Source organism: Mauremys reevesii, linkage group 20 (assembly GCF_016161935.1).
Source record: "Mauremys reevesii isolate NIE-2019 linkage group 20, ASM1616193v1, whole genome shotgun sequence".
Lineage (NCBI taxonomy): Eukaryota > Metazoa > Chordata > Testudines > Geoemydidae > Mauremys > Mauremys reevesii.
In genome coordinates, this window is record NC_052642.1 from 23344910 (window position 1) to 23369045 (window position 24136).

The following is a 24136-nucleotide window of genomic DNA, read 5'->3' on the forward strand; positions in this document are numbered from 1 at the left end:
CTCAGGAGGTATCTAGTCCAACCCCCTGAACTACATGACACCTACTAGCTCGTACTACCATGTAACTACGGGCTTTGGCATGAACCCAGGGCCAAGTACTACAGGAAACATCCATAAAGTCTTGGAGGCTAAATATTTTCCAAACTGTCCAGAACAGGCTTATCCGGAGCACACCGTTCTATCATCAACAGTATTCAGCAGCTTGCTGTCAAGTGGGGTCACAGCTAGACTGTTCTGCAGGTGGTGGCCTGTTGGGGGCGGACTGGCTTTTCGGAGGGGATGCCCAATAGCATTTCGACATTCCGTGATATAGAAACACTGCCTCTCCCTGCCCCCAGGGGCTCCCAGCGTGTCTAGCCGGTGGGTTACCCGAACTCATTCCTGGCTCTGCCCAACCCCGGAGGAGCGAGGAAGGAAAGGCAGCAGGACCAAGCCTGATAAATACAAGAAGAGTTTATTGAAAAAGTGTGAAGGCAGCAGGGCCGGGGCAGCTCCACAGCCAGGACAATAAATAACAGACGCCCCCGCACGGAGTGAGCGGCATGGAAGACTCCCTGGCAACAAGACACATGCAGCCCCACCCCGCCCGCAAGGGAGAGGCTGGGGCCGGTGCTCTCAGAACATGGCTCTGTGTGGAGGGGCCCTCTGCCCTCCAGGGGTCCCTGAGGCAGCAGGAGGGAGGCAGAGCCTGGGGGCCCTGCCAGTTGCTTGCTGCTGGGGCATCAGGCTCTGGCTGTTCGGTGCCTCCCTGTGGGGCTTGCCAGAGCACCGAGGGGCTGGTAGCTACAAGGGGGCCCCTCACTGGGGCTCCCTGCTTAGGGCTTCGTTGCAAAGGCCTCATGGGAGGGGCGGGGAGGGGGTCCCTGCCCCGCTCCATGGCTCCTGTGTTGTCCCCGCGTCTCTGGGACCCTTGCTAAGCTGCAGGGCCCAGGGGCGAGTCCTGCCCCAGAGGGCCCCGGCCTCGGCCCCTCCAGGCACTGTTTGCTCCTCAGGAGGGGAGGGGAATGTTGTCAGGCCAGCTGATTGGAGGAGAGCTTGGGTCATAGTGGAGATCAGGTGGATCCACTTTCTGCCAATGGGGTGGCAGCTTAGAAGCCCCAGATCCCAGGGGGTGAGGCCACTGCCAGTATCTGGACAGCATGGCTCTTCCCCTCCCCCGCCATGGGCCCCGCTCCAGGGCTTGCGGGTGGTGAAGGGGGGCTGGGGAACAACCCTGCCCCACAGAGGCTGTTTCACGCTGGTGGGGCGCAGGCTGCGGGCAGCAGCCATCAGCCTGCCTGGGCCCCGTGACTGTGCTGAGGCTGGAGAACCAGCCCCTGGGAATGTGTCTCTGAGGGCAGGGCCCGCTCTCCTTCCCACCCACTGTCTGCGGGGCCTCTCCCTGCACCCCACGGCCAGCTCCAGCCACGGGGCCCAGGGCGGTTCCAGGCCAGGGCTGCACTGGCTCCAAGCCAGCTCGCTTGGGACAGTCCCCGCTCAGGAGGGAGCTGCCAGGCCTCTGGGGCGGAAACACCACGAGGGCCCCAGGCTGCTGTGGACGGCAGCGACGGCCGGGCTGAGCCATGCGGCCCCCGGGTAACGTCTCCATGCCACGCCCAGCCCCAGGCTCAGGCCAGGATTCGCGGCGGGATCTCCACCGAGGCCTTGATGAAGACTGTGTTGTCCCGCACGTAGTTGCGCTTCTTGATGTCCTCGTGCGAGATGAACTTGGGGTACCCGAAGCCCAGGGTGCTCTCGTCCAGGGAGCTGCGGGAGGCCCCCGGCTTCTGGAAATTCTTCCAGTTGGGGTCAGGGTTGAAGGTCTCAGTGATGTGCTGGGGCTTGGCCAGCGAGGGGTCGCTCTGGTCCAGCAGGGAGAAGGTGACGCGGTAGGAGAAGGGCCACTCCAGGAGGTTGTCGTACTGGCCCGGCAGCACCCGGATGTAGATGGACAGGTGGCTGCCTTCCCCGCTGCCGTTCCCATTGAGGAACACGGACACCTGCAGCTTGTAGCCGTACCGGTGGGTGTAGAAGGGCGGGCTGAAGAACTCGTAGTTGCTGCGCACTTTGGAGTCCTGCAGCTTGCGGGCGTAGTCTGCGATCTTCCAGATCAGGACCCCGTCGCTGCTGACCGACAGCTCCTCCATCTCCTGCCGCAGCTCCTGGATCTCCTGCCGCTGCCGGCTCACCAGCGAGCACACCATGCCCAGATGCACCTTGGTGCTCTCGTCCAGGTGCCGGCTCATGGCCAGCTTGGGGCACTGCACGGAGGAAGGAGCAAGCAATCACTGGAGTGCAGCACAGGGAAGGGGCGGTGCTGGGGGGATAGCGAGACCCAGGGGGAGGGAGCTCCAGCAGCTGCCTGGGTGCGGGGGGGGGAGGGGGGGGCAGCGCTGGCTCTGGCCAGGCCCAGCTGGACGGGGGCAGCAGGCAGCACTCACCCGATGTTTGCAGCCAGCGTCTTTGAAAGGGCACAGCACAGTGGCTGTGCTGCAGTTCTCCTTCAGGTGCCCGGACAGGTCTTCTCGGGCGATGCTGGGTGTCCCGCACTGGTTGGGGCAGGACACGGGGTAGCGGGGACACTGGTACTGGTGATTCTGGGGGCAGAGGGGGAGGCGCTGTTAGCTGGAGTAACGCTGCCCCGGAGACCGTCTGGGCCCTTCCCCCAGACCCATTCAGCGCAGCAGCTGCCTGGGACCAGACCCGGGCCCACCCCTGCCAAGCCCCAGGGAGCGGCACCCCCACCCCCCAGGGCCCTGCCTCACCTGGATGGTGTCAAAGACAAACTGCTTGGTGCAGTAGGGGCAGGGCTGGGTGCGCTTGGGGCAGTCGGCCAGCGTGTGCTGGGACAGCAGCCGACGCATCATGCGGGCCCCACACTTGTTCTCGCAGTACACGCTCTCCTGGGGGCAGACGCCCTGGTGGTTCTGGGGGGACAAGAGCATGATGAGCTGGTGCCAGGGGCCATCACCTACAGGGCCACCCCTGCATCGCCCCTGCCCCCCGGGGGGACATCCCCACACCGCACCAGGGGACCCCGTGGGGCTGCCCCCACACTGCCCCTGCCCCCACAAGGGTCCCCAGCGCCCCGCACCAGGGAACCCCATGAGGCCGTCCTGGCATTGCCCCTGCCCCCGCGAGGGTCCCTAGCTTTGCCCCTGCCCCCGTGAGGGTCCCCAGCTCCCCACACCAGGGGGCCCCATGAGGCCGTCCCAGCACTGCTCCTGCCCTTGCGTCAGCCCCCGCGAGGGTCCCCGGCGCCCCGCACCTCATAGGCCTCGCCGGTGAAGTCGCTGGTGCAGAACTCACACTTGACGCGGCGCTTGGGGCAGTCGTGCTGCAGGTGGTCAGGCAGGTCGCGCCGGCTCAGCTTGATGCTGCAGCGGTTGGGACACGGGATCACGTTGAAGCCGCACGTGCCGAGATGGGGCTGGCGAGACAGGACCGTGAGCTGGGTGGGGTGTTGGCGCGCGCGTCTGTGTCTGGCATCGCAGCCCAGCGCCAAGCCCACCCTCGCTCCCTCTGCCCCTCACCTGCAGGTGCTTGATGTGCCCGCTCCAGCGGCAGCCCTCTTCGCTGTGGATGCAGCGGATGGTGAGGGTCAGCACCTGCGCCTCTAGCTCGGGGTCCGGGTAGATCTGGGGAAAGGGGGACAGAGACCACGGGACTTGCACCTTGGGTCAGAACAGCCACCCCCCAGAGCAGGCCCCAAGCAGGGGAGTCCCACGACGCTGGCTGGGGCAGGGCATTCCTGGCGAGGCCAGGGGGAGTCCTGGGGCCCAAGGCAGACAGAGCGAGTGTGGACATGTCCCCTGCTCTTTCCCAGGTGTTGGTCGCCCCTGCTGGCCCAGTGTCTCCAGGACCAGGGTCCTGGCTTTGAGCCTCCCCCTTCCCAGCTGCTCCACGCACAAGCATCATGGCTCTAAATCCACCTGCCCTGAGAGGTGCCCGCCTGAGCCACTGGGCTGCCTGCAATGCCCTCTCCATGAAGGAGAGGCTGGACGAACCTGCCTGGGAACCACTTAGCTCAGGGTTAAATTAACCCCCTCTCCTCGTGTCCAGAGCTGGGCTAGCAGGGGCTGCAGGTCGGGAGTGAGGGGCACCGCAGGGCTGGGCTAGCAGGGGCTGCAGGTCGGGAGTGAGGGGCACCACAGGGCTGGGCTAGCAGGGGCTGCAGGTCGGGAGTGAGGGGCACCGCAGGGCTGGGCTAGCAGGGGCTGCAGGTCGGGAGTGAGGGGCACCGCAGGGCTGGGCTAGCAGGGGCTGCAGGTCGGGAGTGAGGGGCACCGCAGGGCTGGGGGAAGGAAGTTTTGACAGCACCTGCCCCATTAGCATTTCTCTTACAAACCAACCCACGGGAGGGGAGGGCAGGGACTGGGTCTTGGCTCCAGCCACATTCTCCAAAGGGCTGGAGGAAACAAGCCGGATGCCCGGGGCCCTTGCTGGGCCCAGGAGCTGTGGCTGGATGTCCGCAGATCCCCAGCCCATGGTGCCCTCCCCCCTGTGGGGTGGAGCTGTTTCCTGCTGGCTGGCAGGAGCTCTCGCGTGCAGCCTTTCCTGGGAGAGGTGCCAGTTTCCCAGCGGCTGCACAAAGGGCTCTCTTGCCTCAGAGCAGCGTTGGCACTGCAGCCTGTGCCAGGCCTGCCAACGCGCAATCCAAGGGCCGGCTGGGCAGGGAGGGGGGGTCCCTGTCTGTGACCTGGAGGCTTCAGCCAGGGCTGTTTGCCACCCGGACTCACCCCAGGGAAGGCACAGGCCACAGGCTGAGGCCATGTGTGGGGAGGGGGGGTCCACGCTGCCAGTTCTGTGGGACCTGATGCAGGGTCCCCCATGGGCCCAGATTCAGCTCGGTCCAGGCTCAGATACGGACGCCCTGCAGTTACAGCCCAGGCCGCGGTGAAGGGGGAGATTCGGCTCCCCACGCGCTGGCTGACCTCCCTGCGGGACGGCATGGCCAGGCCCTGATGGGACACCAAGCTCCCCTCCCCATGGGCAGGGTGGGGCTCTCACCTTGGCGTAGTCGAGGGGCAGCTGATCCTCTGGACACTTGAAGACGCCTTCACTGCAACAGAAATGAGCCAAGGTCAAAGCTGGGGGGACAGCAGGGCTCCCTGGGGGGCAAAGTGGGAATTTTCTGTAGGCTTTTTTTTAAATAAGCCCTCTGTGTGCCTCAGTTTCCCCTACATGGCACTTCCCCCTGTACAGGGGAAAGGACGAGGTTTGCTCTGAGAGCAGGTGAAGACACAGAGGTGTGTGCGCCACCTCCCTGGCCGAGTCATTTGAAGTGTCCCAGCCATGCCCAACGCCCAAGCTCCCCCCACCCTGCGAGGGACACAAGTGAACCGAATGCCCCCTTCTCTGCTCAGCCTCCTCTGGCAGCCTCTGGGGCACATGGCCCCACAAGCTGGCCCCAGAGTGGCTGTGTTCTGCTCCACCAGAGCCAGCAACCCGGAGCCCAGGCTCTGCTCAATGCCACCAGTGCCACGGGGTGAGTGTCAGCTCCTCTAACGACCGCACACCCCTCTGGCGGTGGCTCCTGGGGGGGGGGGGGGGAGGGCGCCACCCACCGCTGCCCACAGGCACCACCCCTGCAGCTCCCATTGGCTGCAGCTCCTGGCCAATGGGAGCCGCAGAGTCGGCGCTCAGGGTGGGGGCAGTGCACAGAGACACCCCCCCCCCCGGACGATAGGGCCGTTCTGGCCACTTCTGGGAGTGGTGCAGAGTGAAGCCTGGCAGGAAGCTGCCTTAGCCCCACTGTGCTGCTGGGGGTCCCCGGGGGCCACCTGCTGCCCCCTTTAAAATTGCCTGGGGGGCAGCAGGTGAGGCCAGGAGATGCTTTGGGAAGGCAGATGGGGCCAGGGGACAGACCTGGCCTGGAACATGGGTGGAGCCGGGCCCCGAGTATTTCTGGAGCGTGGGCACCTCGCTGCCCCCGGGAGGAAAGCAGGGCAGATTCTCCCAGCCCTGGGCCTTCAGGGCTCTGCAGTCCAGGACCACAGCCCAGCTCCCAGGCTGAGGAGCCTCATTGTCTGGCTCCAAAGCCCTCTGCAGCCAGGTGCTAAACGCCTCCCAGGCTCCATTAGAGGTGAGAAATCTGCCCCCGCACAGCAGGAGCCGGGATTCCGCCCTTCTGCAGCTGCTCGCCAGATGTTGGGGGGGGAGGGAACGTGCTGCCAGGCAGCCGGGGGGGCTCCTGGTTTCCAGGAAATCGCTAGTGCTCAGTCCCCTCCAGTCATGCAGCCTCTGACCCTGGGATGGCGGGGGGTGCACAGCTCAGACAGGCCACCCCCGTGCCCTCCCCCGCGGGTGAGCCCTGGACTGAGAAGGGTCTGGGCACGGGGACAGGGGGGATGGACCATGTTCTCCAGCCTCCCACAGATCCCAGGAGCCTGGACACACAGACTCAGCTGGGAGGGCCAAGAAGGGAAGGAGCAACAGGGCCCTTGTGGAGCATCCGCTGCCCCATGTGCCTCGCCCAGCAGCCCAGGTGCCCCCCGCGTGGGGCAGATGGCGGCGTCGGCCTGGGGAGCACCTAGCAAACAGGGGGTGGGGAGGCAGGCCAGGCAAAGCCGGCTCCGGTTAGCGCCTTCCCCAAAGCCAGCCCCCCCCCACCTGGAAGCACAGCAGCCTCCCCCCGGAGCTGCCCCTCGCCCCCCCGGGCCCAGGCCCACAGACACCTGCACCCCGCAGGAGGGAAGGGGAGTCGCTGCTTGTCCACTGATCAGCTTCCGGAGGCGCCAAAACCCACGCACGGCACCCTGCCTGGGTCCCTCTCCGCAGCCAGCCTGCGTGGGGCTGGGCCGGGCCGGGGCCTGGAGGTGCCCTGGGCTCCTGGGCCTACAGCACAGCGGTGCCTCTCCCAGAGGGCACCTGAGCCTGCAGCCAGCACCGCTGCTTTCTGCGGAGCCACTGCCTGGATTCAGGGCTCCCCCTCCTCAGGAAGCCGTGGGCCGGGAGCCAGGCAGCTGGACTTTTCCAGCCCATCCTTCAGGCTTCTCTGGCAAGGAAACGTGCCCCGTATCTGAACCTGCCCCCACGCGCTCCAGGCAGCTGGGCTCAGCTCCAGATGTTACCCCTGAGCTCAGCAGCGAGCACTCAGCCCCCCCAACAGAGCTCCGGAAAGGAGGGGGTCCCAGGGGAAAGCGCTGGCCCCCCACAGCCTGGGTGCGAGGCCACGGCCAGGAAGGGAGAGGGGCCTGGCTGCAGCGAGGTGGGGGGCAGGTGCCACAGAACACTCAGCCCCCCGAGCTAGTCTCCCCCGGCCAAGCCCTTGCCCCAGGCAGGGCCATGGGGAGCAGGGGCTGCACTCCAGGCCCCAGTCACACCCCCGGATGCAGCATACCCAGAGGCCACCTTCCCCGCAGGAGGCCAGGACGTGTTCAAAAGGTGGGGCTGGCCCTGGCTGCCTCCCCCAGAAGCTCTGTGGGCACAGCTCCAAGCACACGGCTCCTGTTAGGCCAGGCCGGGTCCCAGGCTCCTTGCCCCGCAGGACAGAGCAAGGCACAGCCAATGCCAGGCAGGGAGTGTGAACACCTTCCCTGCATGACAAAGGTCAGTTACCCAGTGGGCGTCACGCCCGCAGGCAGCGCCTCCCTGTGAGTCACTGGGGCAGGGTGGGAACGGCTACATCAATTTCCCCTCCCCTGCCAGGCCCGGCTCCCCCTGGCACAGGCTGGATTGGCACATGGAGCCCCAGCTCCAGACCCCGCACAGAGCTGGGCCAGTGATCATTGCAGCAGGGGATTTACCTGGCTCTCCCCCCACCCCACCAGCTCAGCCAGCTGCTCCTCCCCTCCCCCAGTTCCCATGGCCTCCTCTCCCCCTCACCAGCTGCTGGGAGCGTTACATGAACCCCTGATGGAAACAAACAGAGACTCTGGAGCACGGCACCGTATTCCTTGCAGTTTGAGCGCCCGCCCACTGCTTCTGAGCCCCAGGAGAGACCGAGGGAGGCCAGAGCAGGGGGGCTCCCACCTGGCCCCTGCACAGATTAGGGGTTTTATCAAGGCCCATGAGCAGTGATTTCTGGCCCCAGAAATGCCCCCACCCCACCCCCACTCCTAGCAGATGCTGCTTCCTCCCCCAACAAATCCCCCGCTGGACAAACAGGGATGGGAAGGGCCCGGGAACAGGTGTCCCTCCAGCCAGGCTGCCAGCCTGGGATTCTCAGCATGCTGAGACTGCAGCAGTCGCCCCACTGAGACCAACAGCTGCTGCCATCCTGGGCCAAGCACACCAAGAATCCCACTGTGCCTCGGCCAGCCCCGGCAGGCAGCAGGCCCCTGCCCAGTGCCGCTCCAGAGGGAGCTGAAGGGGTTGCTTCGCCTGCCCTGGGCTCTCCCCTGCTCTGCCAGCCTGCATGCGGCCAGCCCCCCGGAGCAGCTCTCTGTCCTCTCAGGCGCTGAACAGGGAGCTGTGGCTGGGAGACACCAGGACCCTGACCAGAGGCCCGATGCAGAGCTCCACAGCGAGTGGTGGAGGGGCAGGGGGCACCAGCACGGGCTAAGGGTTCGCCGCAGAATCTGCAGCTATGCCTGGGCCAAGGCAGCGCAGAAAAATGCCCCTTTGCCCTACAGTGAAATCTGCTCCCAAGCCAAGGCCAGAGGAACCAGACACCAGGGCCAGCCGAGCCCTTCCCTGGAGCCAGCGCTTCTCTCCCGCCCGGAGTCACCAACACGCAGCAGCTCCCTCGCCCCACTGGGACCACCAGGGGCTTGGCTGCACTTGCCAGATTCTGGAGAACCCTGGGCATGAGGAGACTGAGGCTGGGGGGCCCTGCCCTCGCCTCCCCCTGCTCAGGAACCCTGGTCCAGCCCAGCTGCACAGTGCCACCTGCCTGCCTGTGGTGACAGTGTCCAGCAGCGAGGCCTGGGGCGCGCGGGCACGGCAAGAGCGCAGGGAGGCTGGCGGCCGCTCTCCAGGCACGACAGGGTTACATCTCCGGCAGTGCTAAATCGCTCAGCCAGCATTAAGGAGCTGCCAGACGAGAAGAGCAGCACGTGACCGTGTGTTCCCAGGGGCCTGGCCCGCCAGCAACATGCACAGGAGCCAGGAGCCGATCGGGCAGGGCAGGCAGCCACAGTCACTCGCCCTACAACAGACCTGAACAGCAGCTGTGCTGAACTGTGCTCACGGCAACCAGAACTGCCAAACCTGGGACCACTCAGCCTCTGCATCAGAGACCCCCGGGGCCCCGGGCAGCCCACGGCCCTGCCCGGGGGAGAGGATACCCTCCGTGGGCACAGCCAGTCTGACCTCCTGCACAGCGCAGGCCCCAGAACCTCACCCCCCCACTCCTGTAACAGCCCCGAGCTCTGATAATCATCAGTCCTGCCATGAGGGCAGGGGGCTGGACCAGACAACCTCTCGAGACCCCTCCCAGTTCTACGATTCTGGCTGAGTCGCTGACATCACGGTTTAAAGTCTTCAAGTTACAGAGAATCCCCCATTGACACTAGTTTAAACATGCAAGTGACCCACGCGCCAGGCCGCAGAGAAAACCCGCCAGGATCTCTGCCAACCTGACCCAGGGGAAAATTCCTTCCTGACCCCAGATATGGTGATTAGACCCTGAGCATGCGGGCGAGACCCACCAGGCAGACACCTGGGAAAGAATTCTCTGTAGTAACTCAAAGCCCTTCCCATCCAGTGCCCACCTCCAGCCATTGGAGGGACGTGCTGTTGGCAGTCACAGGTAGGCAGTCCCATTGTACCACCCCCTCCACAAACTGATCAGCCTCAGTCTCGAAGCCAGTTGGGTGTTCCCCCCCGCAAACTTGTTGCTGGCCAGTTTACATCCTTGTGTTCACCTTGGTGCTTACCTCCAACACCACCTCCCCACCCTGGCCCAGAGAGCTCCCCTGGACACCCAGGCGAGAGCACACGGGGCATGTGAGCAGAGACACCGCCCCAGCGGGAGGATTCAGAGGGTGCCGCAGGGCAAGGACGGGAGCAGCAGCATTTCATACAGACTAACCAGGGCCGGAGGGAACGAGCAGGGGGCCAAGGGGCAGCTGTGGAGACAGGACGGTGCTTTTACTCACCCGGCGGCGCTTCGGGTCTTCGGCAGCACCGTGGCGGCAGGACCTTCGCTCGCTCCGTGGGTCTTGGGCGCATTTCCTTCAGTGCCACTGAAGACACCCGGAGCGAGCAAGGGACCGGAGCGCCGCCGGGTGAGTGATAATTAAAAAGGCACCAAGATGCTCAGTGGGGGAGCGGGCGCTGCCCCGTCCCCCCCAGCTACACTACTGGTTTCCCTGCCACCTGAGCCCAGCGCCGCAGGCCGAGCCCGCTTCCCTGCGCGGCCCTAGGCTGCCCAGCTCCGTTTGTCTGGCGCCTGCCGTTCCTGTGGGGACGGTTGCTGGGCAGCGAGGGGAAATAAAGCCCCAGCCTGAGCAGCAGGCTACCTGGAAGCAGGGCGCTCGCCAGGGAGCCGCCAGCGACCTCCACACCCCTGATGGTGCAGCAAGGAGCCAGCTGTGAAACGGAACCTGGCCTCCCCACATGCAGAGGGGCCCCCCGGGGACGGACCGTGGGCAGAGCCGAGCCTGCACTACAGCTACCTGAGAACGGTTCAGACAGCAGCTCCCACAGCTGGGCATAGCTCAGACAGCGCCCGCCTTGGCTCTGGCCTGGATTCCACACCCAGAAGAGGCGACTAGGGCGAGGATTATGGCAGACAAGGGTGAACAAGGCTCCTTGGAAAGGCTGGCGCAGGCTGAGGTTGGGGGGAGCCTGGCACCATGCTAAGCAGTGGGGGGCCTGGCTCACACCAGCAGCTTGGGCACAGGCACATGGCCTGGGCTGGCTCCAGGCAACCCGGTGGCTCCAGCAGCGTGTTACGCTCCTACCCCAGGGCCGTGCACAGAGCAAGGGTTAACCAGCACAGAGTGGAGCAGGCTGCAGGTCCCACAGGGCCGGGGGAGAGAACTGACATAATCCCCAACAAAGCCTGCTCACTCCAGCACTGCTGGCTGGGCAGAGAATGTGCTGAGGCAGCAGTTTGGGAGTTCGTGAGTGAAGTCCTTGCCTGTGACCGTCCCTGAACACTGTGTGGTCTGAAGGCTGGGCTGCCCAAGGTGTGTGTGAGGGGGGTCACAGCACCCTCACCGGAACCCTGCTCCGTTCCAGGCGCTAGCAGTGAGCCGCGGGCGCAGCCATGCGCCCTGCCCAATGAGTCAGACCCGAGCCCACACCCCTGGCCACACCACGGGGGCTGCATGGAACAGCAGCCCTGGAGCAGGGTCAGCACCTTCCCGAGGGTCCACAGAGTTCCCCTGAGGCAGCATGACATGTGAGAGCCAGAGACAGAACCCAGGAGTCCTGACTCCCAGCCCCCCTGCTCCAATCCAGTAGACGTCTCCCCTCTTCCCTCCAAGGTTAGAAATCTTAACTCGAGCCAAGAGCCGGATGCAGGCCTCGGGCAGCATCAGTGCAGGTGACCCAAGGAAATGTCAGCTTCCAGCTGCCCCCAGCCACTGCCCAGCCACCCCCTCCACAGCACCAGAGGGTGGAGGGAGCCTCCCTTGAGGAACCCCCAGTTTTGCACAAATTAGGTTCCTCTTGCCTTCATGTGGCACTCGCCTGACTCCTCCCAAGAGCCAGCTGCCTGGGGGACTCTCCAGCTGTGCTCAGCGGAAGGGCGCCCTGCTGGAGGGGTCGCCCCCCTGCCTTAGCAGAGTGGGGCTCGGGTCAGGGGCTGTTGAATAGGACCATTGGACAGCAGAAACAGACCCAGTTTGCAGGATTTACAGAGGGCTCGGCTCCTTGGTGCAGCCCGAGGCCTGGCCTCACTCTGCTCCCGGCCCTGTACCAGCTCAGTCCTGGACCGAGCAATCACAAAACACTTTCTGAATTCCTGGCTACGCAGCCAGCCCGGCAAGGTTCAACTGGGCAGGACTGGGCCTGCCCGGCCCCCACACCACCAGGAGGGCAGAGCGCCATGGGGGACGGGGAGACGCTACTCTGAGCCGCAGCCAGCCCTCGCGCTGTTAGCCCTATGGCAGCTGCGAGCAAAGACTGGAGCACATTCCCCCACACCTCCAAACAGCCCAGCGAGCTCGCACACTCCGCACCAGCCCCTTTGGGGAGTGGGGCCACGGGGGGGGGAGCACATTTCCCATGGCCAATAGCCCACCAGTGGGGGGAGACAGCAAGGCACGTGGAGCCCAGCCCTGCTGGCAAGGGGACGCTGCACCCCGGGACAGGCTCCTGCAGGAGGGTGCTGACGGGGAAGCCCAGGTGCCAGGGTAGGACGGTTTCTCGCCCTACAGGAGATCTGGTTCTGAGGAGCCCATACACCTTGCTGGCACGAGACCACATTTTTTTGGCTAGCAACATCCCTAAGGGCCACACACGTGCTCTGTGCCTCCTCGAGATCCCAGACAGCAGCCAGGCAGCAACCCCCCCTCACAACTCAAACCCGGGCGGCCGAGGGCTCCTGAGAGTAGGGACGAGGGCTGGTCACACCATGCTGGCATCGCGGATGGACACGGGTAGCTTGCCAGCGCTAGTCCTGGCAGGCTGGGGTGGGGGGCTGGGCTGGAGGTTTCTCAGGAGGGGAGCAGGGGAACATGCCCCAGTGACTGCGAAGAGAAGACCTCCCCTGGGTCAGTGCCGAGGTAGAAGGCACTTTCAGCCCCAGTCTGTACTGGTGCCAGTGGACACCTCAACATGGACGATGGGCCTGGCTCAGCCAGAGCCTCATCCACCAGGCTGGCCCAATGCTCATGGCAGCACCAGTAGTGCTGGGCCAGGAAGCATCAACATCTGCGTCTTCCCCATCCCCCATTGCAGGAAATGCTGGGAGGACTTGCTGTGCCTATGGGAAGACCCCATGTCCCTCAGCGCAGGGCTGCAACCCCTCAGGGGCTGTGCCGGCTTTGGCATCAGGGCTGTGCGGGGTCCTCCCTCGGCGGCACGTCTGATGCTCCCCGGGGTGCGAGGCGACACTGGCCTGGCCATTCGGAAGGTTCTGACGCTCGCCACCTGGGGGCTGAGGAGACCTTTGTGGACAGTCCCAGATGGTGGAGTTTCAGCTTCATGAGTCCAGAGAAGGACGAGGATGCTGAGCATCTGCTGGGAACGTGGGATTCTCGCAGACAGAACAGGCCCCGATTGTGCCCATCGTCAGGGGAACCAGTCTATGGAAGGAGGGCCAAGCCCTGCGGCTTGATGAGGGTCTAGTTGGCGGGGGGAACCCAGAGAATTTCAGGCCACAGTTGCCCTCAGCCCATGGTGGTCAGGAGCACCGAGGTTCTGAAGCCGCTTAGTCTGAGCTAGGAACATGCGGGTTGGACGTGCGCCAGGTTGGGTCTCGCTGCCACGGGCATTAAACAGAAACTGAGACGAGTCACAGCCCCCCCTCCTGTTATGCCCCCATGCGAGGGCACAAGGTGCACACGCAGCCCTGACAGTCACGAAAAACCAGGCCTCATGTGCGAGGCACATGCACCCCTTTAGTGAGATCCGTGCTGACTGGGTTCTATTCCAGCTCACAGGCACCAGTGCCAATTTTGGGCTCCTCATTACCAAGCCGGGGTTTAGTTAACTCTGGGCAACGCCGCACAGACTCAGGCTGCTGTGCTGGTCAGTGGGCCCGGGCATCCGTCACAGGGAGTACGACCATGGCCCGGGGGCCAGCAGTGAGTCCTGGTACCAACCGGTGCTCTAGTCCTCCCCCATTCCCACAGACACTCTGCACACCAGAGATCCCACAGCTGCCGCTTTGCACTTGGTGACAGTGGAGTCAGACACCAAGGAGTTAAACATGAATCATTCCACACAAACACAGACCTCAGAGGTGGAGGGGCTTCCTTCGCCCGGAGCCCTGCCCTGAGGGAGGGGGGACCGCAGCCCCCCAGACAGGAGCCTCAGACAGGCTGCTGGAGTGTGTCAGGCTGGAGAACATGAATGAATCAGACCCCCGAGGGCTCTGCTGAACCAGGCCCCAGCCTGAGCGCCGGCGCCAATAGGCTGAGCTGCCTGTCACTCCGCCAGGCCTCATTCAGGCAGACGGCGAGAGGACTGGCTGGTAGCTGGAAGCACTGGCTCTGGGAGTGCTCAGAGGCGCACTCCAGGCTTCCCTGGCAAGGCTGGGGACAGCTGGCTAGCCTGAGACTCTGCCTGCCCAGCAGGGGAGGGGGGACCTGGGACAGCACATGCCAAGCACTGGCAGCAATTTGGCAATTCTAGTTTCACGCCCAGTCTCAGGCTGTGAGCTGCGTAACTGCTCAGCGACCAGTGCAGAGCTGCTGCCATGGGCCAGAGATCCCCAACAGCAGGGTTTAAAAGCTGTGGCGTGGCCAGGGCTCAAGCACCAATTTGAAGACTCTGCTTTTTAAGTCAGTGTTGCAATTGCTGAGCGCCAAGCTGGGCTGGGGCTGCTGAGGGAAGTCCGGCAAGGGCTGAAATAAATCCCATTTGACACTTCTTTCCCAGCAGTGTCCCCAGCACAACAGGCGCAGGGATCCTGAAAGCCCTGGATGCACCGGGAACAGGACTCTGCCCACTGCCACTGCATGGGCTGCTGAGCCTGCACTGCCTCTCACAGCCTCTATCCCCCCTCTCCTAACCCAGTGCACAGCTCCCAGCCCTGCCCACACCTGCAGCTGCTCTATTGTGATCTGTATCACTGTCCTGTCCAGAGCCTCAGTCAGAGGCCAGGACCTCGCTGTGCCAGGCGCTGTACATGCACACAGCCCAGGTTCTCAGAAGGGTCTGCCCATTTCCAGGGGCTTGCTCACTGCAGCAGACCCTGAGAGAACACTGCAGCCAAAACCACCACATGGAGCCCAAGGGTCTGGGGGCAAACAATCCTATGGGCCCGCAGCGGGGCGGGACGTAGCCTGGCTGAGCTCTGGCTTCTCAGAGAAGACTTGCCCTGGACAAGAGTTTCCCCTCTCTGTGCTCCACCTTCAGAACCCACTTCTGCAATAAGGTGGCTGTGCTACCCCGCCCCCCAGATGGCAGGGAACCCGCTGGAGGAGGACCCAGGGTGGTGTGGAGCTGGGGAAGCAGCTGCTGAGCTGGGCACATAGCCAGCCATGTTTGCAGAGTCCTTCCCGCTGCCAGGCCATGTGGGGCAGGCAGAGAGGGCTGCGGAGGGGGGGTGGTATCGGGGAGGAATGCTCAAACAAAGAGTGGCAGGGGGCAGAGAGCAGAATGGTGCCACCACCCAAGGCAGAGTCAGTGCCTGGAACACACCAGAGCGTGAGGCTGCCAGGACTGAAGGGTTAACCCCCATCCCCCCACAGACTGAGCCCACGGCAAGGAAAGGGGCTTCCTGGGAAGCCAGCGAGAACTCAGAGCCAAGAGCAGGGCAGCCCCCAGCTAGGGCCTGAGCGACGGACCCTGGTCCCAGTCACCATGTGGAGAGCGCCTGGCTTCTCGCTCCGCAAATGTGGGGCATGGCTCCTACCACCACCTTGTGCGCAGGCCAGGGCAGGGTAACAACTGGGACAGCCCCACTGTGGCCCCACTGGAGGCTTCGCAGTGCAGGGACCCAGCCTGGAAAGCTGGGGGGGTGGGGCTGCCATTACCCACCGGGACCCCCTGCGGCTCCTCGCAAGGCTGGGACTGGGAGTGCTCCCCAGATGGGGCAGGACTGGGCCAGGCCAGCCGGGAGCACCAGGAGACAGGCCCGGGCCAGGCAGCAGCTCCCAGCACTGCTACACCCTGGTTCCTCCGCAACCGCTTGCGGGAGCCGGCAGCCCGGGCGGGCAGGAGCAGCCACGTGGCTCGGCGACCGGGCGCCCAGGCGCAGGTGGTTGTCAGGTCTAGTCCCCCCCGCCGGGGGCCTCGGGCACCGCCTGACACTTGGATCTCAGCCCCCGTCAGTTCTGCTGCGAGCCCGGGGAACGCCCCGCCCAGCCCCAGGCTCGCAGGAACCGCGGCTCCCCCGGGGACTGCCCCGCACCTGCCCATGGCACGTCACGAAAGCAGCGAGTTTCGGCCCCACCTCCCGCAGCAGCCCCGCCCGCCCGCGGGCTCCCCAAGGCCGGGCCGCAAAGCGCCGGGCCAGGCGGGCACCGGCCGCAGCGGAACAAACCGCCCCGGGCAGGAGCCGGGCTCGTCTCCCCGCTGCCCCGGGCGGGGGGCTTCGCCCTGGGGGAGCAGCGAGCCCCGCGCGGTCCCAGCGGCTGGAGCGACCCCGCAGAAGACTACGCGGGGCTCCCCCGCCTGACGTCACAAAGGGAACTCTGACATCACAACCCCCCGCTGCCCCACAGAGGGTCCCACGAGCCCCGGTCCGGGGGCTCGCCAGGCCAGCGCGGGGCGGGACTCTGCCCCCCCCCCGAGCCCAGCCGAGCGAGGCCCCACCTGAGGAACTCCTGCGGGGCTCCCGCGAGCCGAGCCCGAGCGCGCCCCACCTGAGGAACTCCTGCAGGGCTCGCCCCCCCCCCGCCGAGCCCGAGCGAGCCCCGCGAGCCGCACTTGAGGAACTCCTGCAGGGCTCGCCCCCCCCCAGCCGAGCCCGAGCGAGCCCCACCTGAGGAACTCCTGCAGGGCTCGCCCCCCACCCCGCGAGCCGAGCCCGAGCGAGCCGCACCTGAGGAACTCCTGCAGGGCTCGCCCCCCCCCCAGCCGAGCCCCGCGAGCCGAGCCCGAGCGAGCCCCAGCTGAGGAACTCCTGCAGGGCTCGCCCCCCCCCAGCCGAACCCCGCGAGCCGAGCCCGAGCGAGCCCCAGCTGAAGAACTCCTGCAGGGCTCGCTCCCCCCAGCCGAGCCCGAGCGAGCCGCACCTGAGGAACTCCTGCAGGGCTCGCCCCCCCAGCCGAGCCCGAGCGATCCGCACCTGAGGAACTCCTGCAGGGCTCGCCCCCCCCCCAGCCGAGCCCCGCGAGCCGAGCCCGAGCGAGCCCCAGCTGAGGAACTCCTGCAGGGCTCGCCCCACCCCGCCGAGCCCGAGCGAGCCCCGCGAGCCGCACCTGAGAAACTCCTGCAGGGCTCGCCCTCCCCCCGATCCGAGCCCGAGCGAGCCCCGCGAGCCGCACCTCAGGAACTCCTGCAGGGCTCGCCCCCCCGATCCGAGCCCCGCGATCCGAGCCCCGCGATCCGCACCAGAGGAACTCCAGCAGGGCTCGCCCTCCCCCAGCCGAGCCCCCGATCCGAGCCCCGCGAGCCGAGCCCGAGCGAGCCCCGCGAGCCGCACCTGAGGAACTCCTGCAGGGCTCGCTCCCCCCCCCCCCGCGCCCCGGCGCGCCCCGCGCGCCGCACCAGAGGAACTCCTGCAGGGCTCGCTCCTCCCCCCGATCCGAGCCCGAGCGAGCCCCGCGAGCCGCACCTGAGTAACTCCTGCAGGGCTCGCACCCCCCCCCATCCGAGCCCGAGCGAGCCCCGCGAGCCGCACCTCAGGAACTCCTGCAGGGCTCGCTCCTCCCCCCGATCCGAGCCCGAGCGAGCCCCGCGAGCCGCACCTGAGGAACTCCTGCAGGGCTCGCCCCCCCCCCGCCGAGCCCGAGCGAGCCCCGCGAGCCGCACCTGAGGAACTCCTGCAGGCAGGTGTCGCAGAAGCGGTGGCCGCAGGTGGAGACCTGCACGGGCTCCCGCATGGCCTTGCCGCACAGCGGGCACAGCAGCCGCCGCTTCGGCTTCTCCAGGAACTTGTAGTCGAAGCCGGGCATGGTGGGGCCGGCGGCGCCGCTCGCCCCGCGCCTCCCGGGCACCGACTGGGGCCGCGCCGCTCGGCGGCTCAAGGTCCAGCGGGCGGCTCCGCCCAGGCGGGCCCGGGCTCCGCGCGGTCCTAGCGCCCGCCCGTTCCCCCCCGGCCGGGGGCTCAGGGGCCTTCCCCGGCTCGGGCCCGGGGTGACGCCACAGCGGCTGCGCCCGGCCCTGCCCCGTAGCCAGGTCAGCACAAACTTCTTCCCCCAGGCGCTGGGGCAGGGCGGGTTTCACAGCCCCCGTCTGGCTGGCAGAGGGTCAGAGTCCCGGAGCCAGGCCAGGGACACCCCCTGCCCCCGGGGCCAGAGCGCCCCTGGCTCCCTTCCTGTGCAGCAGCCCAGTGGCCGTGGCCCAGGCCTGGACAGCAGGGGAGCCCGGTTCTGTTTTAGTCTTGGCTCTGCCACATGTTCACTGGGTGTCCTTGGTTGAGTCACTCACACCCTGTGCCTCAGTGTCCCCTGCTGGGGCTGTTTACTTACCTGTGCCTGGAGGAGTCATTAGCTCTGGTCTGACTGGGCTTCCCAGTGACTAGTGGGTGCGGTGGCCACACTCCCAGCCCTAGAGAAACAGGCCCAGCAGTCACTGGCTCACCACCCAGGTGGGGGGGGGAGCGATTACCTCCCTGGGTTGTTTCTCCCTAACTAACCCTTTCCTTTCTCAGAACTGAATCACGCCCAGTACCGGGCTAACCCCACACCAATTTCCTCTCCCAACTCAGCACTGCCACCTAAACCCTGGTCTGGGCACATGGCTACAGTCAGGGGAGAAGGGCGCCATCTAGCGAGCACACCTGTGGCCTGCACAAGTTATTAAACCGTACACATCTGGAGCAAGGTGAGACTACCTGCAGTGGTTCTCAAACTATGGGGGCACCAGGAGTGCCTTAGAGTTGCTGGGGCCTGGAGCCAAAGGGCTTCAACCATGGGCAGCAGGACTAGGTTACAGGTCCCCTGCCTGGGGCTGAAGCCCTTTGGCTTTGTGCCCCTCCCCCCAGGGCTAGGGGACTCAGGCTTCAGTCCCCCCCCCCCAAGGGTCTTGTAGTAATGTTTGCTGTCAGAAGGGAGTCGCAGTGCAATGAAGTTTGAGAACCCCTGCACTAGACAATCCTTTTCAGGCAAATACGGTGCTGCGCGTCTCGCCAGGCTGCAGGCGTGGGGCAGACGCTCAGGACCTAGAGAGCACAAAGATCTGCAGTGACCCCTGTGGCTAATCTCAAACAACTGTTTGGTGCGCTCCTGAGATCTATACCTCCACCCACACCGAAGGACATTTGCCCCAGTGCTGACATGGGCAAAGAAAAATCCTGGTCCCTGTTTTTCAGAGCAAAGAACTTCCGATTTCTCTCCATCACTCTCCATGCAAATCCTCAAGACTCACAGCTTAGCCCCTCTTCCCCTCCACTGGGAGTGGATGGGCAGCACCCTTGGGGGGCCCTGCTCAGACTGCACGGCCAGCAGGCAATAGCCTTCCTGCCCAGCGTCTCACCTGTTTCTCAAAGCGTTTGGAGGGAGGATAAGACACAATGAGCAGAGCCAGACTAAAGCTACCACCATCCAGCCTCGGCTTGCTGCTCTCAGAAACCAAAGCGGCCTGTAGGAATATTTGTCCCTGTCCCCGGAGGCTGGCAGAACAGGTCCAACCACCGTTTGCTGCCCACCGGCTGACAGGGTGAGCAGCAGGTGTCTGGAGTCTAACCAGCCCGTGCGCTAGTCCTTGTCCCATTGAGGGTAGCAGTTGCTATGGTAACTTTTGGGTTTAGTTTTCAAATAGCAAATGGAACACGGGAGGGATTCCTGAGGTAAATCCCCATCGTGACGTTTGCTGCTCATGTTCTTCGCCCCAAAAAGTCTTGTTAAAATTAAGATAATCTGCCAGGGTCTGCCTGGTGGGAGCAAAACCCAGCCCCCCTGCATTTGCTAGAACCAAGGCCAGCACAAAACTTGAGGGGTGCAGGCTGCAGCCCCCCATACACAGCCCGGGGGAATGATATCCCAGGGAATCAGGCTCTGTGCTAGCAGCTTAAGCTGCCACATGCACGGTCTTGCCCTACCTGCTGTCGAGCAACTGGATATGAGATAAATGGGTTAAACCAATGGGGGCCTCCATATTTAAAAGAGGGTCTCTGCCAGTGCATGCCAGGAGTGCACTGAGATTCCTCTCCAGCAGACTGGGCACCAACAGGACTGGAACTGCAGGCCCTTCACAGCTCTGGCTGACAGTGGGCCGCTGGAGACCGGGCCTTTCCTAAGACGATAGGCAGGAAAGGTTAACAAACAGGCTTTGTAAAGGCAGGGAGCTGGTGGCAGCATGGGCTAAACTTTAACCAGCAGGAATTTGCTCCCTCACTTTCCCAGAGCTCCTGGAAACACGCTACGCGTCAGAGATTAACCACGGGTGGCCGTATGAGAGCAGGCTGGGAAATGCCATTAGAACACTGGACACATCTGGAGTTTGTTGCTGTCCCACCCGGTCTGGCATGCTGGGTACATGGCCCATGGCGTTTGGGTAACTATTCTTCCCATTCAGCTTTCTGGTAGCCATAAACCTCTTCAGGTCTCAGGGGAGCTGAATCCTTCCTGGTTCTGCCACTGAGTCACAGCATGACCTTGCGTCCTTAGGTGCCTCTTGCATTACCCTTCAGCCAGTGTCGGGGAAGCCAGATACAATGGGATTAGCCCCAAGCCCTCCGATAGCATAGATGGCTCTTAGCCCTTTTGCTTACAGAAAGAATTCAGACAAGGCCTTAGCCTGTCCAAGCTTTAGCTCGCTTTGGGAACACAGTTAGGGGCCTGTCTGCACACAAAATGGACACGTTGTTCAGTTGGCACTGGAGTTGGGGCCTGGCTTTGAAAGCTGGTCCCATCCCCCCAGGCCGGCCAGAACAGGGTAGAACGTGCTCCTCCAGCCATAACTCCATTTAAACCATCTCTGCACCCAGCTTTAAAACGGGGATGGGGCTCTACCTGCGCTGTGGCAGTGCCCACGTGGCGAATGGGGACAGAACTTCGCTAGCTCACAGAAGTACGTGCAGCTCCATTAATGGAGGCCTGCGAGCCCTGTGGGACTCTCAGATGAAAGGTGCTAGCAGGCTACAGAGTCATTATTTCTATTTATTGCACTTTGATGTTTAAAACTACTCAGCCTCCTAAGCCCACTGCAGAGAGCATTTCTGACTCATTAGCTAGTGGGAACACAAAGTCATCAGAAGGAGCTAGCTGGAGAGATGGGACAGCCTGGAGTGAGGAGTCCCTGTCCCTGCCATGGGGTTTACAAGCAGGAAAGATCACCCCATTTCAGAGCCTGACCAGTATCGGCTATTGTGTCTCTCTGCCTCCCTCAGGCCCAAATGCCTCTAGTAACTAGAAACACCTCAAACATGGGCAGTACATGACCTCACTCCAAGCACCACCAGAGCAGCTACTGAACTTACAACCTCCTCAGCTACCCTGACATACCACTCCCAGACAGACAGACAGGCAGTTACCCTACACCCAGTGCCCTCAACAGCCCATCACAACCCTACTGCAAACTCTCTCTCCCCAACTTTCAGCTGAGAATGGAACAAAGCGGCCTGGAATTTCACCAGCTCCCTAGGGATTTTCTACTTCTTGAGTCCCTCCCTTCCCTCTTCCTGATATTACCATCCCTTCACACAGAAGGGATCGGATTATGGAGGCCACTCCACTCCCAGCACATGCTTAGGAGAGCTACAGAAACTACATAGTCCCGCTGCCTCTGAGTCGGTACGCCAAGTGATGGGCCTTCCGCTTTTCTTCAGGAATGTGAAGACTGCACAAGATCCACCTCAAGCTGGAGCGAACAGGAGGGAAATCGGGTGCCTCGGCAGCCTTTCCCTTTCCAGCATCATCTCCTGAACGTGTTATTTTTTCTGGCCATCCTCCGCTCACCAGGGATAGCTGAGGGACGGTGCCGCTCTGGAATAGTCCCATGGCTGAGCTGTCCTCTTCACCAGGACAGGGCCCATCTCTCTTCCTCTATGCACTCCATGGCGGTGGCCCCGTGGAAAGTGCTCTGGCTTTGGAAGCGAGCTGAGAGTAGGGGGCGCACACGAAAGGGGTACGTGCACTTCAGTGCCTGTGGACGTGGGGCTCCTTGCCCTGGGCTGGGATATGTACTCTAGGCCCCCGTTTCTCTACACACAGGACTACGCACAAGCAAACAAGCTGCTGATAGGATAAGCCGGAGCTTTCACTAGGGGTGGCATGAGCTTGTGCGGGGAAACAAAGCACAGACTTGAGGAATGGAATGGCCTGTTAGCTCCGGCTGTTGTGCCTCAGGCAGGGAGGACGTGTCTCAGCCTGTAGTTTCGAGAGCTCTATTGTTGTTCTGGGGCCTCTTTGTTTCTTTTCCGAGCTGGGTCACAGTCCAGTATTAAAGTATTCAGATGACCTTGCTGAACTCTGGGGCTTCAAAGATTAACTCCAGTGCTCAGCAAATACCAACAGTGGCTGTGAATTCCTGCTGGCTCTGACCTTAGCCTAGGACTGCAACACCCCAAACTCCACACACACCAAGGTGTGACATGAGTAAAAATCAACGGGGTGAGGAGGCCACACATCCCAGTTTGGCCGGGACAGTCCCTTTTTTAAGCCTTGTCCCAGCTGTCCTGACTTTTTTGACAAAACTGGGCATTTGTCCTGTTTGCTTTTGCTGCCTGATGATCTGTTGGCAAGAGCAAACTGGACAAATGCCCAGTTTTGCCAAAAAGTAGGGTGTGACCCCCAACAGGGCGGGAGAGCAGCAATGCCAGCCTCACACGGGAGGGAGGGCTCAAGAGAGCGGCTCGGACCGGATCAGCCCCAGGTGGGTGGGCAGCAGAGAGGGCTCAGGCCCAGGTTGGCCCCACGCACAGAAGGGAGGGGGCCCTGTCCCGTGCAGTGTCCCGTTTTCCCTTGGGAAAACAAGGTCACCCTACAAGGGAGGTTACTGGGGCCTTCCCCTCTGGCAGCACAGGGTTAATGAGTTGGCTCCTTGCTTCATTACAGTCCATAATGCTGCTGTCCCCCCATGGACTCTGCTGAGAAATGGCCCTTCAGTAGGCCATAAACCAGCATCCCTCATGCAGTAAAAGCCCCCAAAGAGGCTCCTGAAGTGGAGCTGGTGCCAGGGGATGCCGTGGCAGATACTTGGCCTTGGGGAGTTGTTTCTTGTTTCACTCCAAGGGGACATAGGAAACAAGGCGGCTGGTGGAGAACTTGCCAAGGGACTGGTTTAAGGTGGATTTCTACTCAACTCAACCATACTTTATTGGCAGGAGCGGCTGTACAAGTGCTGCCAAAGTGAAGGGCCGAGACCTTGTGCTGTCAGAGGCAGACATGGTTCAGCAGGTAGCTGCCCTGCCTAGGTTACGGAGTCACAAACCCCCTGTCCAGTGGCCAGTACTGGCCAGTTCTGACCCTCTGGCAAGTCTCTCCAGAGGCAGGACTAGCATCTCCCTCGGGGAAGGCACCGTTTTCCCTCAGCCCTGGGTCAGTAAGCAGACTGGCCAGGCTCTCCAGAGGGAATCTCTCACTTGCGCTTCCACTTTGGAAGTGCCTCCCTGGACTCAGGGTGGACTTGGGGGCTGACTGAGAGAGGTGCTGAGCACCCAGAGCTCCAGGTCAGGTTGGGGGAGCTGTACGCACTCAGGTCCTCTGGCAGCCCTCTCCCTGGGCTCTACAGAACAGAGCCGAGGCAGGAGATGGAGGTTGCTAGCTGGTCTGAGGAGACATTGGCAGGAGGATGCTATTCCTACAGGAGCTGGGGCTGCCCTACAGCAAGAGGTCTTTGCTGAAACCATTAGCCCAGGAAGGCTGCGGTGGTTCTCTTAGCCCTACGAGCACTGCAATCCCCTTGGTTAAGGGTTGCCCTGACTCTCGATCCTGGATCCGACTGGGGGCAGAAAACAAGGGCTCCTGGCAGCCTTACAGTACCTACCGGAGGGAGAGGAAGGGCAGCTCATCCAAAGCAAAGGGCCATGAGACAGGCTTACCCGGCACAGCCAGGTACGCTCTGCTTTCGTCAGCACCGGCTTGGAACCGATCGAGAGCCATTCCCCACAGCGAGCCCTGGATTCTAACTCCCCAGGTGAGCCGCACCATTCTGAGGGCTAGAGAGAGCCAATGAGGAGGTGCAGTGATCTGATCTGCAGCCCCTTCGTGTGAATAGAGCTTCCAAAGGCAGCAGAGGGGGACGGCACTAGGCAAATGCCAAGAAAACAGACACCTTTGAACAACAAACAGGACTTTCTGGTGGTAACCGAGCGCCGATTCTTCCCACCTCTGCAGAGGACAGCACCAGGGAAAGGAGGCCTCGCTCTCCTGGCGGAACACAAGCTAGAGAGGAATGTCCCCAGTCAGGTCACCGCGCAGCTCCCAGCGCTACAGGGGACACCGTTCCTCAGCCTCTCCAGAGCCCCAGTACCCAGTGGGGACAGGAAATGATCTTTCATCCTGCAGTCGTAGCAGCCAGACACCACTGGAGCCTGTCAGCCACT

General features: G+C 63.4%; 1 protein-coding gene and 1 long non-coding RNA gene across 4 annotated transcripts; one reads left to right on the forward strand and one right to left on the reverse strand.

Annotated features, from left to right (window-relative positions):
- Positions 1 to 437: 437 nt before the first annotated feature.
- On the reverse strand, positions 438 to 17632 carry TRAF4 (TNF receptor associated factor 4). Of its 2 annotated transcripts, none has more exons than XM_039507406.1 (7): positions 17461 to 17632; positions 4990 to 5041; positions 3513 to 3617; positions 3248 to 3409; positions 2745 to 2906; positions 2421 to 2576; positions 438 to 2240 (listed from the first exon to the last, which is right to left on the reverse strand). In XM_039507406.1, the coding sequence occupies exons 1-7, from the start codon at positions 17601 to 17603 to the stop codon at positions 1608 to 1610; spliced, it is 1413 nt and encodes a 470-aa protein (XP_039363340.1). In that variant the 5' UTR covers positions 17604 to 17632; the 3' UTR covers positions 438 to 1607. The 2 variants fall into 2 exon arrangements, with proteins under 2 accessions (XP_039363340.1, XP_039363339.1); XM_039507405.1 differs by lacking the exon at positions 17461 to 17632 and adding an exon at positions 8812 to 8963.
- A 37-nt stretch (positions 17633 to 17669) lies between these two features.
- LOC120387150 lies at positions 17670 to 24117 on the forward strand. Of its 2 annotated transcripts, XR_005590047.1 has the most exons (5): positions 17689 to 17826; positions 18302 to 18474; positions 19995 to 20145; positions 21419 to 21717; positions 23398 to 24117. It is a non-coding gene; the product is annotated as an uncharacterized LOC120387150 (long non-coding RNA). The 2 variants fall into 2 exon arrangements; XR_005590046.1 differs by lacking the exon at positions 23398 to 24117 and having other exon boundaries at positions 17670 to 17826; positions 21419 to 22050.
- Positions 24118 to 24136: the final 19 nt, after the last annotated feature.